Here is an 18,247-nt window from a genome sequence, read left to right as displayed (position 1 = left end):
TTTCATTCTAAAATATTAATTTTTAATAATGAATAAAGTGATATCTATCTGAAACTCTTAAGTGTATGAACACTCTTGTAAGCCATTGTACAGTATTTCAAATTAAAAGTTGGGAAGGAAAAAAAAAAACAGAGTATTTCAAATTAAAAGTTGGAAAGGGAAAAAAAAAAACTTATATAATAGCAGTAGAACAGTAGTAGCATTGAAATTCTACAGTTTAATCACGTCTGATTTCTTTATGCAACCTTTACACAGTACATGCTTGACTATACCGAAAGCTTGGGAAATGATGGATATGTGAATATTCTGGTTAGTTGAGCATACAAAGAAATGTAATGCACATTTAAAAGTATTTAAATGAATAAAAAAAATTTCCTGTCTAAAATTACAAAAAAATAACTTTATTTGTTATCAGAAACCTACATTTAAAATTATGTAAGACTGCAGAAAAAAATGCATTTCCTGCATAAAAGCTGACGTACGTTTGTAAGCCTTAAACACATAAATTAAAATATTTCAAGGGATTATGAAGTACCAATGACCATGAAATATGGCAGAGACCTCACCAAACTTGTGCCAAGCATTTTAGCAGAACTACTGGCTATTCCTTATTTAGTTAGGTAATTACGAGATACAAGTTACGGATCAAGTATACATCAATAAACTTAAATTGTTAATCATAATTTTTCACATTGCATCACTAATGTTTATCAATTTTCATATAATTTGCATATAATGCTTGTTAAAGCAACTTTTCTTGATGCCTAGATCTGTAAATTTGAAATATTCCTTGTATGATATTATGAAGAAGGCAGGTCGCAAATTCAAATCATTTTCGTCAAACAGTGGGTGTAAGACACAGAAACAGCAGATGATTTATATCTTTAATAAAACTATACTAGCTTATCAAGAATTAAAGGGGATTTACAGTATGGCATGGCAAAAATTTTATCATTGTTTGTATGTCATGTTTATCATTATTAGAGCTACACAGCACTGTCTAGCAATAGCTTTTGTTCACTGAAAACTGCTAGACTAGAAAAGATGCCTGTATGGAGCATTTATTTCAAAGATGAATTCTTGGAATATGAAGAATACAACAGTGGGAAGAATATAAGTGACATCTTCTGAACGAAAACCGAATAATTATTATTTACATTTTAGATGTTATAGAAAAATTTTGAATTACTATGATGCCTTTACAAGTCTTTCATTTGTGTAAATTTTCATTGAAAAATTTCTAAAATACTTCAGTTATTCCAGCTTTCCTGTTAACTGAATAACAGATAGTCCAGCTTTTACTGTATTTTTTTTTTTTTTTTTTTTTTTTTTTTTTTTTTTTTAGTATACAATAGAAGGACTGCATAGGTATACAAGAATCAGCACAAATCAAACTAGTATTACATAATAAGTGCATATATATAACAAAAAGATTATATAAAACAAAATTCTAACTTTTATTTGCAATGGAAACTTAATCTAATCTGGGAATTTTGCCTTTCTGTCCTAAAATATAATAACTACTTATAATAAGTTTCTCTAAAATATGTCATTTCAAAATTAATCCTCATCATAGGATTTTAATATTTAATATTTAAAATTTGAAAATGGAATGTTTGCATTATTCTATCAACTGCTGTTCTGCTAACATGTGGCCATTTTCCTTTATCTCATCAAATACATTATAGTTAAGATGTGAAAAAAAAACACAAAATTATTTAGGAACAGGCAGATTGTACCAACTTAGCAGTATATTTTATATTCAAGAATGGTTTAACAATAAAAGAAAGTGTTCAATCAGCCACAGCTGCCTCTACAGCTTTATCATATAATGAAAATATTTATTACCAAATACATATGCTAGTTGTGTTACTTATTTCCAAAAATGAGTAGTTTTCAAACTTAACTATGTTGCTTGAAAAAAATGTACAAGACATTGCAAATATGTCATCATTACTTTAGACTATGACAATATAAATTTAAAGACATTCAACAACACAAACAGCAACTGTCAAAACAAAGCAGGCAATGCAGTCATAGTTTCAAATGTTTTGCTAATTTTTATTGCTACAGATAGTGAATGTGTCTATTTATTTATGTTAATGATCCTTTACATATTTAACTAAAGATGTGACTGAAATATTCTAGTAGTGCAGTAGAACTAAACAGAGATAATGAAAATAGCACACATATATATTAAATTATTAAATTTTTCCTAAGATACAGGAGAGAACATATTTCACTGTAATCCGACAATTCCCCATCACAACTTGGTGGTTAATGATATATAATCTAGATATAAAAAAATGTCTACTCACCAAGTATTAATCCTTGCACAACCAGTGACACGGTTATATCTTCTTTGTTATCCACAACGTACCCCGTACTGTTGCCGGATTTTAGAATAGTATATTTTCCAGAATCTTGTAGTGTTTCTACGTACTGTTGGCCGTCTCCCGCAGTCACTTTAGTTGAAACTCGTTTCAGTCTGTCACTTCGAAATCCCCGAACTTGATCCAGTAAATCTGTCGGTTGCATTTCACATACGAAAGCCCAAGAATGTAAACACTGCAAAGAAAAGAAGCATTACTCATAATATAAAAAGCGAATAAAATTAATTTCACTGGGATAAATCTTTATTCATCTTATATGTATATAATAAATATATATGGACGCTTTACGTGTTTCTTCGAGCTATTTTAAGTTTAAAGTGATTTCAAAATTAAGTACTATCTTCATGGCTGAATGGGAAGAGCAAAGTTCACGTTTTGAGCAAAAAATGGCCCAAACGCGATAAAAAGTATGATCTGAAGAATTTCTATTGCTTGATGTTATCATGATGAAGAAAATATAAAAGATATCACAGCCTTGAACTCCGAGACAAGCTTCAACAACAAGTGAATACGAAATATGACAAATGTAAACAAACAAATCATTCGACTGGAGTAATGCCAGATTTCAAAGTAAAAATTCTCAACAATCAAGGTCAATACTTACCTTCTGCACAGCCATTTTACTCGGTATAATAAAAATACTTTATTTGCCGGTGTATCAGGCGCACTTTTAGGTCTGAAAAATGGAGTGCGTCTTCTACGTCGATACTCAGGTTTTGATTGCATTCATTTATGGAAATTTCCTCTTTTCGGAGTTATGCGATTTTTTTTTTTTTTTTTTTGGCGGAGTGTGGGAATATTACAGTTACATAGATTTCAGTGAATGCGTCATCGACGATCACAGCTGGGTTTGTTTAAACTTTCCAATTTTTGTGAGCGACTGGTAAGTGTATGAAATGTCTAGTGTTCAATTTTTTTAAATTTGTTGGCAAGTTATGGCTCAAAATCAGCTTCGGTATTGCTATAACATTGCATACAAGCTACGTGTGATTGCGTATGCTAAAGAACATGGAAACAGGGCTGCAGAAAGGCATTTCGGGTCACCCCCAACTGAGAAAATAATAAGAACTTGGCGGAATCAGGGAGAAGGATCTTAAAAAAAAGCTACTCACAGTAACCTACGAAGGGGAACACATTGGCCTGAACTTGAGGCAGAGCTGAATACTTGGATTTAAGACCACAGAAAAGCGGGACTTATAGTCTCTACAAAAATGATTATTTATCAAGCGATTAAAAGGTGTTCTTTCGCAGATATATTGGGTATTTGCAGAAGGTATTACTTTGTATTTGTATTACTTTACATTTAAAATACTGCAAATTCATTATAATGATCAGTAATAAAATTTTATCTTTCAAAAATGTGTATAAAAAAGGGGTGCGTCTTATACGCCGGAAAATACGGTAATTTAAAACTATAGTAGACGCCACGTAATGTACTCGTAGTTAATTTTATCATTCAGATATTGTTATCGAATGGAGTAAATGTTTTAAACTGAAGAAAAATCTGCAAAATAGGGTCAAAATAAATTATAAAAATTTCCAAATGACACAAAAATGTTGCTAAGGTGCTGGTTTTATTATTATTATTATTATTATTTTAGCCTACTATATAAAAGTCGGCAAAAAAGTCATGTATCTTTCAAGTAAATTTTAAACAATTCTACCGAAAGCGATCAGATACATGTCTCTTTTCTTGAGAGTAAAAAGAAAAAAAAAAAAAAAAAAAAAAAAAAAAAAAACCTCTCTTTTTTGAAAATAAAATTCTCTGATTTAAAAAAAATTCTTTTTCAATCTGAAAGGTTTCAGATTTTAAATGATGTCCAAAGGGGCGCTTTTGTAATGTTTTGTTATCTTTATTTATTAAATATCACGTTCTTTGCACTTAAATCATAAAATTCAGTTCAATAGCAAAATCGCAAAATTTTTAAAAAGAGCATATCTATAGAAGTCCTGATACACAGTCTCACGCGCTGAAGATAAAAAGTTTTTTTTTTTTTTTTTTTTTTTTTTTTTCCGTAGAGTGCTGCCATTGTTCGCTTTGAAATCCTTGAGTTTGTTACTCAAAAATTCGTTAAAGTTTTACAAAATATGGAATCGATAATAAAACAAATTTCAAATTTGGTCTTCCACATGCCCATATTCGTAGGAGGATTACGTCATTCAAAATTCGATGGCTCTATATGTCATTGTTATATCACAATACGAGAAATATGCGTACATTTACGCAGATTTTTCATTATTTCATTTCGTCAAATATAATGCAGGACTCTAACATTTGGTGGCAAGAGTCTGAAAAGTGAAACGGACATTTATAGTGATTCAACGTAAAATCGCAAAACGAAAACAAAGTCCTTCAGGGACAAAGCTCCTTTGGACTAAAAAACTACGCCAAACTAAGGCTGCCTTTTTTGTTTAATTTTAAATTTCACGTTGCCATATTTTCTTCCAGTTTTATCAACTCAACTAACTACAAAGGAACCTGTTTTCCAAGTTTTACGAAGATCTATTAGACTAACCAGTTTAATACTGCTCCAATTCTAGATGACCTTTCTTTAAAGGACCAAAAAAAATTTTTTTTTCGCTGGGTTTTGAGCTTACATTTTGAAGAATGTTCTGCAAAACACTAGTTTTTTTATTATAAGGACCGTTAACCAAATTACAATGCTTTGTGGTCGCTATTTTTCGGTTAATTTTCTAATGCCGTGCAAACATTTAATTGTTTTTGATTCGGGACTTGTGAATAAAATAACGCAAACTAGACTGCAGATAATTCTTAATAGTTAATAATACTGAAATATACATTGTTGATGCAGTTTTGGGTTACATATGTATTAGTCAATATGAAATTCTTAAATTATACAAATATAAAACAAGGTGTAAAATATCAAAGAAAAAAATCTTAAATATACAATTTTTATTATACAAAAATAAAACATTGTTTAAAGATACATTAACATTATGCTCATACCCTAGCCTAAAAATAAAAGAATTGAAACTAAGGGGATTGCTCACAGGAAGCCTTAATTAAACAGTAGTTATAAGAAATGTTAATCAATGCTTAATATTATCATCTGGATTAAACACTTACTCCTATTTCATCAAGTGTATGGCAAACAGATATTCGGCAAATATGGCAAACACGGCAAACACATATGAATAAAAATGAGTTTTGCTTTTGTTTTTTCGACTGCAAACCATCTTAAGATATTATCGGATTTAATCTTTAAATTATTCCAATAATATTTAGAACAATGGGGGCCATTATTCTTAACTATAATTCAGAAAAGCAAATCCTATTTTGGTAAATGGTTTTCATTAATTGCATTGATGTTATTGATATCTGTAGAAACTATTAGTAAAAATAATTATAAATACTTTATTATTGACGGTTATGCATTACATTATTAAAGATCTTACTTTATAATTATCTCAGTTTTTCCTACTGAAAAGCAATAAATTTTATAATATGAAAGAATAAAAGAAATCAAATTACTTATTCCCTGATATTTGGGCATATTTCATCAGGCAATATACATGAAAATTATCCGTAACTGATTTTAAACTACCCACTCTCAGATCCTTTCAAGATTTTTTTCCCTAATATTCTGATAACGAACGAGATTTAAAAGCACTTTTCTATTACAATATATCTTCCCTTATAACCTCTAACACACACCTTTTCTGTCCCCTTCGTAATTAACGTCATTCTTCCTTTCTTGATCACTGGCAACGACACCAATTAAACGTCGCCTACTGTATAGAAAATACAGCTCTGAAAGTAAAACAAATTTGTCCCCACTTAAAGTAAAAATCACATGTAATTTTTACTGGGAGCGGATATAAGAGTTTTTAAAAAATAAGATTGTCTAAAGAATTTCTCATACAATTTAAAACGATGTCAAAAGAAGTAATATAGTACAGATGAGCAGCACCCGTCTTGAATGGAATCGGATCAGAACCGTTCGCTCACTCAAATGAATCGATTCTATTTTATGACTCACTAATAATAGCCAGATGAAAAACATCGGGAACTGAGAGTGAATCAAGAACGGTTATCTCACTTTTAGAATAATGGAGTGAATGGCGGAAAGAATCAAATAAGCAGAGGTATAGAATAGCGAAGATGGAGAGAAGAACGAAAAGAATCGAACAAGCAATGGGATCGGAAGAATCGATTTAATCAAATCACGAGCTCCCTGGATTAATTTCTTTCAACTGTGGTTCTGAGATTTCCTAAAAAATCTTTTCTACATAGAACTAGCATTAAAATTCGAGAATTAAAATGCTTTTAAAAAGTTGGAAAATGATACAAATTAAAATCACTAGGTTAAAGTTAGAAAATGTTAGTTCACTGTTTATCCATAAAGGCATAAACATTATTTTACCCCTAAAACGGAATCGAACATCCCTGGTAGGCTTCCAACAAAATTTTCGATGGTAAACTCTAAAACAGCCTCCTTTTTTACTTCCTTATACGAAGTAAAAAAGGAATATTGTAATCACGAAATAGTTCTGGTATCATATTTCAACGAAAATATCCATTTTGACCGCTACTGAATGCAATTTATGATTATTTTTGCGCCACATCTGTATGTAAAGACAGAATAAAGGATTCTTTTTTTTTTTTTTTTTTTTTTTTTTTTTTTTCCCAAAATGAATTACAAAATGGATTTAAAATGGATTAGTTGAGATTTTGTTCGTGACGTCTGTACGTACGCATGTATGTATCTTGCACAACTCAAGTACGAGAAGCCTCAGAACGTTGAAATTTTGTATATAGGACTGCTATAACATTTGTGCACCTACCCTTTTGGTTCAAATCGGCCGCACCAAACGTATATATATATATGTGTGTGTGTGTGTAAGATATAATAAAATATGATAGCTGCCTTAAGAATAATTGCCAACCTAAAAATTAACATTCTAGATCTGGTGCTGATAACTCAATCTGTATTATAATGGAAATATTTTCAACAAAAATTTGAAAGACTTTTTAGTGAATATTTACCTTATGAAAACATTTGAACATTTATTTTGTGAAACTATTTTCATCAAGAGACTTTACAAAAAAATTTTCATTGGACATTCAAAAGACATTGGACATTTTAACAACTTGAATTAACTTAAAAATTATATTTGTGTTAATTTATCGTTTAGTTTTATTTAGAAATTGTATTGCTGTTATAATAATTATAAATTAGTCGTTTAAGCATTTCATTACCTGTATATGAGATAGGTCATGACAGGGCATAGGAAAACCTGCAGGCTATGTCCTTGACGCTTTCTCGTGTCTTTCCTCATATGATAAACTTTCTCTTGCTTCGCTAATGCTTTTCTGCCACCCTGCTCTCACAACCTTTCTTTTGAAGGGGAGAATATGTAAGATATAACAAAATACGATAGCTGCTTTAAGAATAATTGGCGACCTCAAAATTAACATTCTAGATTTGGAGCTCTTCCTAAATTCATCAGTTTTCCCAAATTTAAGATATTATATAACGCTGCTTGAGAAGCTAAAACTAAAATTAACCAGTCATAGCTTGTCTCTACAATTGCATCTACTTCCGCATAAATATCGCTCCCAAATTAATTACGTCATTCCATTCCTTTCCATAAATGCTACTCTACCAACACCGCGCTGCTTCGCTTCTCAGATGCCTACGTCTTACTATTGAAATCAGTGTACATAGGATTTGTTGTAATTCATTATGATTGGATAAATGTTTAATAAGATGGCTTCATATGCGTGAAAATAAAGATTGGGACTTCTTCCAAATTCATTTGCAACGGCGTTAACTGTTCGTCTTTCCACTCAGCCATCAGGACAGCGCATTAAAATGTCATATATACCGTATTTGACGGCATGTAAGATTCACTTGCATATAAGACGCACCCTTATACCCTTATTTAGACGGCCACACACATGTAGATGTAGAAAAAGTTACTTGTGTCTAGATTTTTATCCGGGCTAAAAATAGCATTCAGTATTGAAAGTTAACCTGTGTCCTTCACGGATAAGACGCAGGTAACTTTTTTGACCAAATTTAGGAAAAAAAGTGCGTCTTTTATGCCGTCAAATACGGTATTCACTCTATTACTCAGCTCGGTGAGCTCAGTTTTTTATACTATTCTTATGTTCCGGTTAAAGTTTTTATGCATTTCGTTAATCTATATGCAATAATTGTAGGATTATCAACAATTTAAAAGTTGTTTAAATGTGACTAAGCCTGATAGAGTATCCATATTTGTTTACATTTGAAACTTACCAGAATAGGGAATTCAGTTTCTGCACCTTCAGTGTCTTTTTGCCGATAGGGACCAAAAGCAAACTTCCCATTTTGTGCACCAAAAAAAAAAAAAAAAATCTGCTTTCCTGCCTGCTGGCCGAATTGCTTGATTTTGCGTGAAAACTTTAATTTTAATTGTAATTTTTTTAAATTGTTTTAATTGTATTTGGTGTTTTATGTTTTTCTATATTTTTAAATTTTTAATAAAGATGTTTTGAGTTTTTATGTATTTTTGCATTGCCACGAAGTGAGAGCTAAATTAATTGAATGAGAAATATCTCTAATGAAATTCGAGGAAATAAATTTAAATGAAATGCGGCAAAAAGGGCCGTACAAGGATGTTATGTGGTGTCCACATCAGAATTTGTTTTTAGCCCAAAGAGCGTTATCTCAGGAAGAATATTAGTCTCGAAACGGCATTTTGCGTCGGTTGACTATAAGCAACATATAACTTTTTAAATTGTTGCCACAAAATCGCCTTGTATTATATTTAAAGAAATTCAATAACGAAGAATCTGCCTGAATGCATGCACGGTTTTCGCATTGTAAAAAGAACAAGGTTACCCGCAGCCTTTTGAATAACCACAGCAGCAATTTTGGTAACCCGCAGCAATTTTGAATAACTTAGTCCTCCACCCAAATGGTCTTGGAAGTCCTCCACCTGGAAGTCCAAATTTGGAGTTTTGAACTTGTATTATTGCCTGTTTATTGTTATATTTATTGTCTTGTTTTATTGTTATATTTTGTAAAACTTTAACGAATTTTTGATTAACAAACTCAGTGATTTCAAAATGAGCAATGGCAACACTCTACGGGGGGGGGATTTATCTCCAGCGCGCGAGACTGTATATCGGAAATTATAAAGATATGCTCATTTTAAAATTATTTTGAGATATATGCTTTAAGTGCGAAGAACATCATATTTAATAAATAAAGATAACCCATAAACCGTTAAAAAAAAGCAGCTGGAATACAAATACAAAGACATTTGTTTGTCCGTAAATCAAACTGAGTTAGAGTGAAATACAAGTTCCTAAAATATGTAGCACTAGTTAAAGAATTCTACCATCAGTCCCGGAATGTTCAGTTTTAAATTAGTATATTTCTGTAACGGAAAATAGAGAACTGTATCCCTCAGCTTCAGACTAGAGCGAGTTAACTGCAGGTAGAATTTAACTAAAAGTAAGGATTATTAAAGTGCGTGAAATGGGTATTTTCTCGTCATTTCATAAGCTTTAATTTCATTTCATTTATCAAGTGCGGCTGTTTGATTTATCACTATTGGTGCAAGTTTCAGAGATTGCTTTGGACAGTTGGGGAGGGGGTGGAAGCCTCGCGCCAGCCTTGGAAATCAGTTGCTGATAATTTATACAGAAGTTGTTTACACATTCTTCGATTAAGATTTCGATAAAGAATTAAAGAAAAAGCAAATGTTTTGGAATAAAAATTTGGCATCAGCTTATTATCTGAAATAAGAAATATCGTCTGCTGCTGTTATTTTTCTTTCAAAATGTGTTATGTAAACAAGCTGTAAGTTGAAGAATCTGTTTTTCGCTTTCCGAAGAGATATATTTCTATTACATAATTCAAAAACGCAGGGCCAGATTACCAATTAGGCACAGTAGGCACGTGCCTAGGGCCTACGAAGGCCAAAGGTCTTAGGGCTTTGAAAAAAAATATATTGAAATAAAAATACCCCAAAAACTTATAAACATTTTTATATTATTATACAGTGAAGGTCAAAATAATATATGTAAATACAAATACACAAAAAATACGAATACAAAACGTTTGGTTTACTAAGTAGATCCTAAAATAACTCCTTTTTTCGGGATTTTGACACAGCGAATTCGTGTATTATATCTTCAAAATTAATGCCGCGAGCGACATCACTTTCAATACACAGAAGGCCCAGTGACGAAGTTCTCTCTTGACCCATAGTTGAACGCATAAAATTTTTTATAAGCTTCAACTTGGAGAATGATCTTTCTCCTTCTGCATTCGAATCCAATATCGAAAGGTATATGCGCAATGCAATATTAACATTTGGGAAACTTGACACAAGTTTATCCTTTATTTGTAATTTGATGAGATCCGTTATAGAGGTGGTTTTGGGGTACAAATTTGAAAAAATCAAATACTCATCAACAAAGTTTTCTTCTAAGTCAGACGGATACATTTTTACCAGAGCTTGAGCCTTAACCTTGATAATGTCCTCGGTCAGTGTATTATCCGTAAGAAAACTAAATGTGTCATAAAGGCTGGTATACGCAGTGCGTCTCTTTGTCATTTCAGCGCAAAGCACATCCAGAACAATAAAAAAAACATTAATCTTAAAGGAATCTTTGGCACTGCGAGAGGGAGTCTCATCTGGCCCTTCATCGAACTGTCGTTTTCTCTTACGAACTCTAGTTTCGGATTCTTTAAATTCTGAATCTGGTGCAAGGGCTTTTGCCTTAAGATAATAGCTATTATACATGTCCTCAGTTCTGCAGTGAGATAAATATTGAATTAAACTGTCGTAAAGTCGCACCATCGTGTTAAACTCGATGCCAGGTTCTTGAAGAGATTTATTTACAATATCGACGTGTTTTAGTAGATCTTCCCAAATAACTGTGAGTAATACCATCTCCAAAGTATTCATTTGATGGATTAAGGTTTGTGCCTCAATCACTGTTGTAGGTTTCATACCTTCACTAGTTGAAATATTTGTAAGAATACCACGTATATCATCATAATGGGCACATAATGTTTTTACAGCCTCATAACGTGCTGACCATCTGGTCTCTGAAAGTCTTTTTACACCAAATTTACTTCCCAAAGACCTTAGTTTGGACCATCTTTGAGGGGACGCTGCAAAGAAATTGTAGAGCGATTGCAAAATTTCAAAAAATTTTACAGCTTCTAAGCAGCTTTCTGCCGCCGCTGTGCCAACTAGATTAAGACTATGAGCTCCACATGGTACCCAAGTGGCTGCGCTGTTGATTTCCCTAAATCTAGTTTGTACTCCCGAATACACTCCGCTCATATTAGCCGCATTGTCATAAGACTGACATCTGCAAAATTTTGGGTCTATTCCCTGATTTTCTAAAACTGAAATTAGAGTGTCAAAAAGATACTTGGCATCATGTTTTTCTATTTTAACAAACATCAAAAATCTTTCATATATATCTCCAGTTTTTGAGACATATCTAATAACTATGGAGAGTTGATCCGTATGGCTAACGTCAGGTGTAGAATCCACAGTGATTCCATAATACTTGGCTTCTTTGATTTCTGTAACTATTTTTTCCAATACTTTTGACCCCAGTAAAATTATTAGTTCTTCATACGTTGTGGAGGATAAATATGATACTTTTCCGCGGCCTGGATTACCGTATCTTCTTACATGTTCTTCTAGAAACGGATCAAATTTGGCTAAGAGATCGATACACCCAAGAAAATTGCCATTACTAGGATCACCATGTATTTCATTATCGCCTCTAAACGCTAGTCCCCTTTCGGCCAAAAACTTAATTACTTCCACTACTCTTCTTAAAACCGTTGTCCAATATGTGCTTTCTTTTTCCTTGACAATATCAAACGTCTCATCAATTTTTCTAGTTTGTTGGTAGTTCATTAAAGCAGAAATAGATGCAAAATGTTCTTTTGACACTTCATGACTTGAAATTCTCGAATGTGCGTTTTTCCAGTCATTAAAGCCTGTAAGGAATTGGTTACACAGGTTTGGATTTCCAGGTAGGTCCGATTTGAACAAAATACATTTATAACAAAAAAACTTGCCAGTAGATTCGGAAAATATCAACCAGTCCCTTTTTATAATATCATTGTTGTTCAGTTTTCTGAAAAAATAATCTTGTGATGGACATCTCATTATTTCGCCAAATTTAGTGGCGTATAACTTAAAATTTATATCCAATTTCTGCACAGGGTGATTACGAGAGAAGTAATCGATAAGATCTGCGCTTATGGTTGTCCACCGTGCTGGATCAGAACTGAAAATACTTGAGGCTGATGTTGTTGGTAGTGATTCAGGCACCACCTGCTTGGAAGCGTCGTTAAAATTTCGTAAACCCCCGTCAGCCTCGTCTTCTGTGACATTCTCAGTTTTATTGGTTGAACATTCTTGCGAGTCCCAACAAGCCTCAGCTTCTTTAGGTCTAACCTCGATCGAGGAAATATCTACCGCATCTGCATTATCTTCTGTCTCCTTAGAAATGTTAACATATTTCAATAAAGAACCTTTAATTTTACTAAGCGACTCACTCACTTTCTCTTTCTTTTTGCGTTTTTCATGTCCACTTTGGTGTTTTCTTTTATATCCATCAGACATTTTTCGCTAAAAAAAATATTTAAAAAAAGCTTTTATAAATTGCGCTTAAAAGTTTAAAATAATTTTTTAACTTTCTGATATACCATAATAAAAGCGATGGGCACGCACAAACTAAAATTTAAACTTGTTTTCTCCTTCTTCTCGTCACCTTTAAATATACATTTTAGTTTGCGCCCGTCGCTTTTATTATGCTATCAGAAAGCTAAAAATTTATTTTAAATTTGTTAAGTAATGCATTTTAAACTTGTAAAAACGAAACCCGGATTTACGAGTATGGATTAAAATTAAGCTATTCCAAAGGTGATTTGGACTGTACTATTCTACGACTACTACTGGAGATTTTTTACAATAGTATGGCCAAACCACCCCATAGTAGGCCTACTCAAAGTTCCTTGCATTGTGCTGCATTCTACGGCGGACTATTATACTAATAAGAAGTGATAAAATGAAAATTCTATTATTTATAATGGAATGAAGCAATATTCCAGAATCAAAAACTAGGTTGAAATAAGTAGAGTATAAAAACAACTTTCCTTTACTTACCTTACTTATAATAAATTTAACTTCCAGTTTTTAAACTAAAGATTGACTTGGGGTTGAGCGTGATTAAATACAAGCACAGGCATACACGCTCTATCGTAGTGTTTACATATTAACTTATTACACAACTGAGCTACTAAAACAAAAGACCTTAGCAGCAGGGAAAACCTCTCGATCGCGCGCAAGCGTTTGGTAGTGGGCATGGAAACGTGGCCAACTGTGTCAAACGCATGTGCCCGTCCGAGAGGTTTTCCCGGCGGCTAATGTCTTGTCATGTTCATGTACTAAAACCCTGGAATTCTGCATGGAATTTGGTAGATATAAAAGTTGCATTGTTGCAGATAAACTCAATTCTGGAATTATGGCTATTGAAAATGGCTCTATGAAAAATAAAAACATTAAAATCCCAAAATAAAATAATGTTATTTTACCGCATCATCACATTTTCGGATTTATATCTACAACAAAATTATTACTTAATATTAGCGGTCAATTTCAGTTAAAAAATGTTTATTATTTCGGGGCCTACGCTGCTGGAGTGCCTAGGGCCTACGACACCCTTAATCCGGCCCTGCAAAAACGTTGTGAAATGCATGATATTAAAATTTCTAAATGCAACATAAGAAGCCTTATTAATTAGAAAGAGGAAAGAAGACTCAACGAATACTCGAAAATGTTAGGTACTGTTTACTAAAGTTAAATCTTTGGTTAAAAAGAAAATCTGCCACGTATCAATTGCAGAATCTATAAATACATTTGTAACAACAAAAAATAAAGTGACAAACCAAGATTTACAACATGAAAAGCTAAAAAGCGTAATGTTCGCCAGCTTTTGCTGAAGTATGTGGCTCAACGCATAACAATTTGTAGAAACCTGTATGAAAACTGTTTACCGGGAGATAGGTGGAAATACATTGTGACCCTTGATGAAACATGAGTTTATCTAAACGACTGCACAGCTACGTTCACACCAACGCGGTCACGCGTTCGCGCGTAATAGCGTTAACCAATCAGAAGCGAGTTCAGAGGCGGCATTTGCCGGATGCCCGCAGACCGCGTCAGTTGACTCAACTTTTTGACGCTTGAAGCGTCAGTTTCAGGCATCTCGTTTCAAACGTACCGTTTATGGTTTTTTAAATAATTGCACTTTCAAAAATTCTTTTTGATAAAAAAAGTCAAATGGACTAATCTTAATAAAATTTCGGATACTAATAATAAAAAATGTATATGCTAATAGAATAAATAGCATTATAAATTATTTAAAGGAAAATTCTCAAGTTTATTAGCAGTAATAAACCTTAATAATCAACCATAAATGATATATGGTTGATAATTTTTACAGAATAATCTAAAGCAATAGATTGTTGCGAGAAAATAGTGACGGATTTTGAAATCCCAGAATTTGAATTTTTTTTAAAATATATCTACATCAATTTAAGATTGTTCTTGTTGCCTAGTGGATAAAAAGTTGGCTTTCTAGTTAAAAGATTTTGGATTCAAGCGTCGAAAGGAGTGGTGTTGTAATAGAGTTGGTATTAAAAAAAATATATATTTACAGAAAAATATTAGCGCTAGTTTCAGTTTCCCAAATGCTTCTTCAATTTCCTAAGCTTGAAGTGTGAAAACCATGCTTACCTGCGCTCGGCGTTGTGTGCATTATCCTTCTTTTGACAACGAGCCTTTGATATAATTCATAATAAGATCTGACTACTATGATCTGATTCTATTTCGGCTAACACGAGACTAGCAAAAGCGATACTGGTATTAGTATAAAGTTGCTGTATCATCTAATTAAAAAATTTAGTGAGTTCTGAATTTTAAACGAGTGGTGACGAGTAAAACATTTATTTTAAAAAAAATTAAGAAAACTGTTATTTATACAGAAAAGAAACTCCCTAGTATGTAGCTGATTTTATGGAATACTTCTACGCATTGTAGTGGCTTCATGTTTGTTTTTCTTAACATGCATGACCACTTTTCGAAAGGTTTAATCTTGATGAAAATTTTTCATTAATTTAAAGAACTTCTGCATGAGCATTAGCAAATTTGTTAATTGTGAAATTCAATTTTTAACGCAGAAAAAGAAGTATTATAGAACATGCAGTTACTTCAATGAAATTTAGATAAAAGTGACCCAGAGTCGTAGCTAGGGTTTTCAGCGCCCAGGGACAAATGAAGATTTCGCGCCCCCTACTGCTTGCCAAAGATGGAAAACGTTTAATTCTAAAATGTCGTAACATCAGTTTGGCGCCCTTGGATTCTGCGCCCGGGGACAGATGCCCCCCTTGCCCCCCTCTAGCTACGCCCCTGAAGTGACCTTATAAAATAAACCTTTAGATAGTGGCTGTTCATTAATAGATGAATGACTAATTGAAGTAATAACTGTTGCATTTAAGGTAAAAAAAATATGTACATAAGACAGAAACTAAAATATTAAAAAAAAATTGCTGTTGTTTATTAACTTAAAAATAATTGCTTTTTTTAAGTGTGATATTTAATTTAGTAATGCTGTAAATCCTACATATATTTAAACAAAATATACTTTTTTATTGCATTACTTAAACCACTTAAGGGAACTTTATTTAAGGAAGTACTTAAGAGTAGTTCATACACCATACAAAAACATTTATGGCATTCTACCCCATGAAAAATTTACTCTCCAAAATAGAATCATGCAATTAGGATTTTTCTAATTATCGTTCAACACAATTCATAAATAAATTAAATTAGATATATACAGCGTTTAATATATAGAACGATCCTTTTCTGGGATATTCTATTCCTATCTTCCAAACGATTCTTTTCTGCGATATTCTGACAAAAAAATTAGTGTTCTGCTTTTGAATAAATAGTTCAATGAGGGCTAGAAATTCATCGAATTGATGAGGTGTCATGCGAAAGTAACTAAAAGAAATTTCGTTTCGTTCAAGCGCATTTCTTTAATTAAATTGTTGCATCTCCTTGCTGCAGTCATTTCTCATATATTAATATAAACCACTGCATTCTGCTTCCCTTACACAAAGCAAGAAGTAAAATACGTTTTAAGCTAGCAGCAATTAAATCCATTTTAATTAAAAGTATAATCGTAAAAAATTAAAATATCACAGAAAAATTTCACTTTTTTCCCTAAGTTTCCGATATGAAGCGCCATCTAATGCGAGCATATGACAACTTTTAAAGCGAAAGTTGCGGCGCTGGTGTGAACTGACATAGGCGGAAAGCGTTTTTTTCTGCGTTGCTGCTACCAATGCGAACGCAGCTTAACAAACAAAAGTCTGTTTGTTATCGAAAACGAAGAGAAAAAATATACAAACCTGGTAGCGTCAATGCAGAAAAATTTTTCAATAAGGGATTTATCATTGTCTCAGGATTCTCTTACATTGGGAAATAAAAAAATAAGAAGAGTGGGAAAAATTGTTTAAATCAACTCAAAATATTATCATGAGAAATTTTGGCCTGCGATATTTACAGAAGAAATTCTATTTCTTTATCCCAGTGACTTGCAAAGAAAACTTATCAAGACAAAAGCAACAAATCATACCTCGAAAAAGTACCACTGCATTCATTGAAACAGATATCGCGTATATACCTTTACAGCGTATTCCTGCAAAGTCCCCTGGCGTTTCACCTATGACCTTTTGTGCCTTTGGTTTCTTGAAAATAGCTCTTTCTAAGAGCAAACGAACCACGATTGATATACTCTGGAAAATAGTGGAAAAGGAATCGAAATCAGTATCCCTCGAAATTTTACGAAAAGTTCCTTTATCATGGAAATCACGATGCAAAGTAGTCAGAAAAAATGGCTATCAAATCGAACATTAAAAAAAAATATATTCGAGTCCATTTAATAAATTTGGGCTGTTTAATTAATGTTCAAACTCTACACATTTTAAACATTAATTAAACGGAACCGAAATCGTACTAAAAATGTGTGAACATAATCTGAACACCATCTGTAATTACCAAAATCATTGATATTAGGAGGATTTCGTGAAAACATTCATCCATAAGTATCCATAAGTATAGGGCTCATTTGACTTGAATTTAATCTAGGCAACTTATTTTCAATAGCTGTGAATTTTTCATATTGCAAAATCACTGAAGTGCAGTGCTGTAGGCAGATTAGTCATGCATCACGTTTGAAACATCAAGTTGAATATGTATTCAATTAATTTTCCAAACTTTTTTCAATATTTAAATTTTACTGGGTTTATTTACTTTTCCATAATGTTCGTCATTCCAATTATTGAGATCAGATTTGAAACAATATTGTAAGAACATCGGAATAAGAATTCCATGTTTATTTTAAACGGTACTATAAAGCATTATGACTTCATTAATTAAATGTTTTCATTTGTTAGCTCATAAAGAATGAACGTAGGGATATATATAAGAATACAGGAAATGCGAATTAACGTTTTTTAAAGCAAAGTGTTTTAATGCCAATTTTTTTATTTTTTTCGATTCTTGGGCTAATATTGTATTAGAAAATGTATAAGTTAATTGCCTATAAAATATATATCAGTTTTCTCAAATACTAAAGCAAAATTTTAAAAGCATAAACGCATCGTATTGAAATATGTTATTTATTGCACATTTAAAGCTCATTTAGAATTCTATTACCTATAATCGTAATATGAGAAATTATGCCTGACACACGAATGCATCATATTATGTTTTTAGAAAGTGACTCA

At 32.3% G+C, this 18,247-nt stretch overlaps 2 protein-coding genes across 5 annotated transcripts in view; both read right to left on the bottom strand.

The window, feature by feature from the left end:
* Nucleotides 1-3,140, bottom strand: part of LOC118201465 (dual specificity protein phosphatase 19-like) — an 80,110-nt gene extending 76,970 nt beyond the window's left edge. The window contains exons 1-2 of one of the 4 annotated variants that reach the window (XM_035373571.2): nt 2,998-3,140; nt 2,319-2,568 (exon numbers count right to left, since the gene is read on the bottom strand). In XM_035373571.2, coding sequence (XP_035229462.1) covers nt 2,319-2,568; nt 2,998-3,012 — 265 coding nt within the window. In that variant the 5' untranslated portion in view covers nt 3,013-3,140. Of the gene's footprint in view, nt 1-2,318; nt 2,569-2,681; nt 2,957-2,997 lie in introns of those variants that run through there. The other 3 variants (XM_085817603.1, XM_035373570.2, XM_035373572.2) reach the window with 3 other exon arrangements.
* Nucleotides 3,141-10,490: 7,350 nt separating this feature from the next.
* On the bottom strand, nt 10,491-17,525 carry LOC146999141 (zinc finger MYM-type protein 1-like). The gene is made up of 2 exons (XM_085810316.1): nt 17,517-17,525; nt 10,491-12,890 (listed from the first exon to the last, which is right to left on the bottom strand). Exons 1-2 carry the CDS (start codon nt 17,523-17,525, stop codon nt 10,491-10,493), a joined length of 2,409 nt encoding a protein of 802 aa, XP_085666442.1.
* Between the last annotated feature and the right edge of the window lie 722 nt (nt 17,526-18,247).

The sequence above is a fragment of the Stegodyphus dumicola genome, chromosome 1 (assembly GCF_044657685.1).
Source record: "Stegodyphus dumicola isolate Sdum_Otavi_A_Nest chromosome 1, ASM4465768v1".
NCBI classification, from domain to species: domain Eukaryota; kingdom Metazoa; phylum Arthropoda; class Arachnida; order Araneae; family Eresidae; genus Stegodyphus; species Stegodyphus dumicola.
The sequence above is the reverse complement of the archived record's forward strand: the minus strand, read 5'-3'. Positions and strand labels throughout refer to the sequence as shown.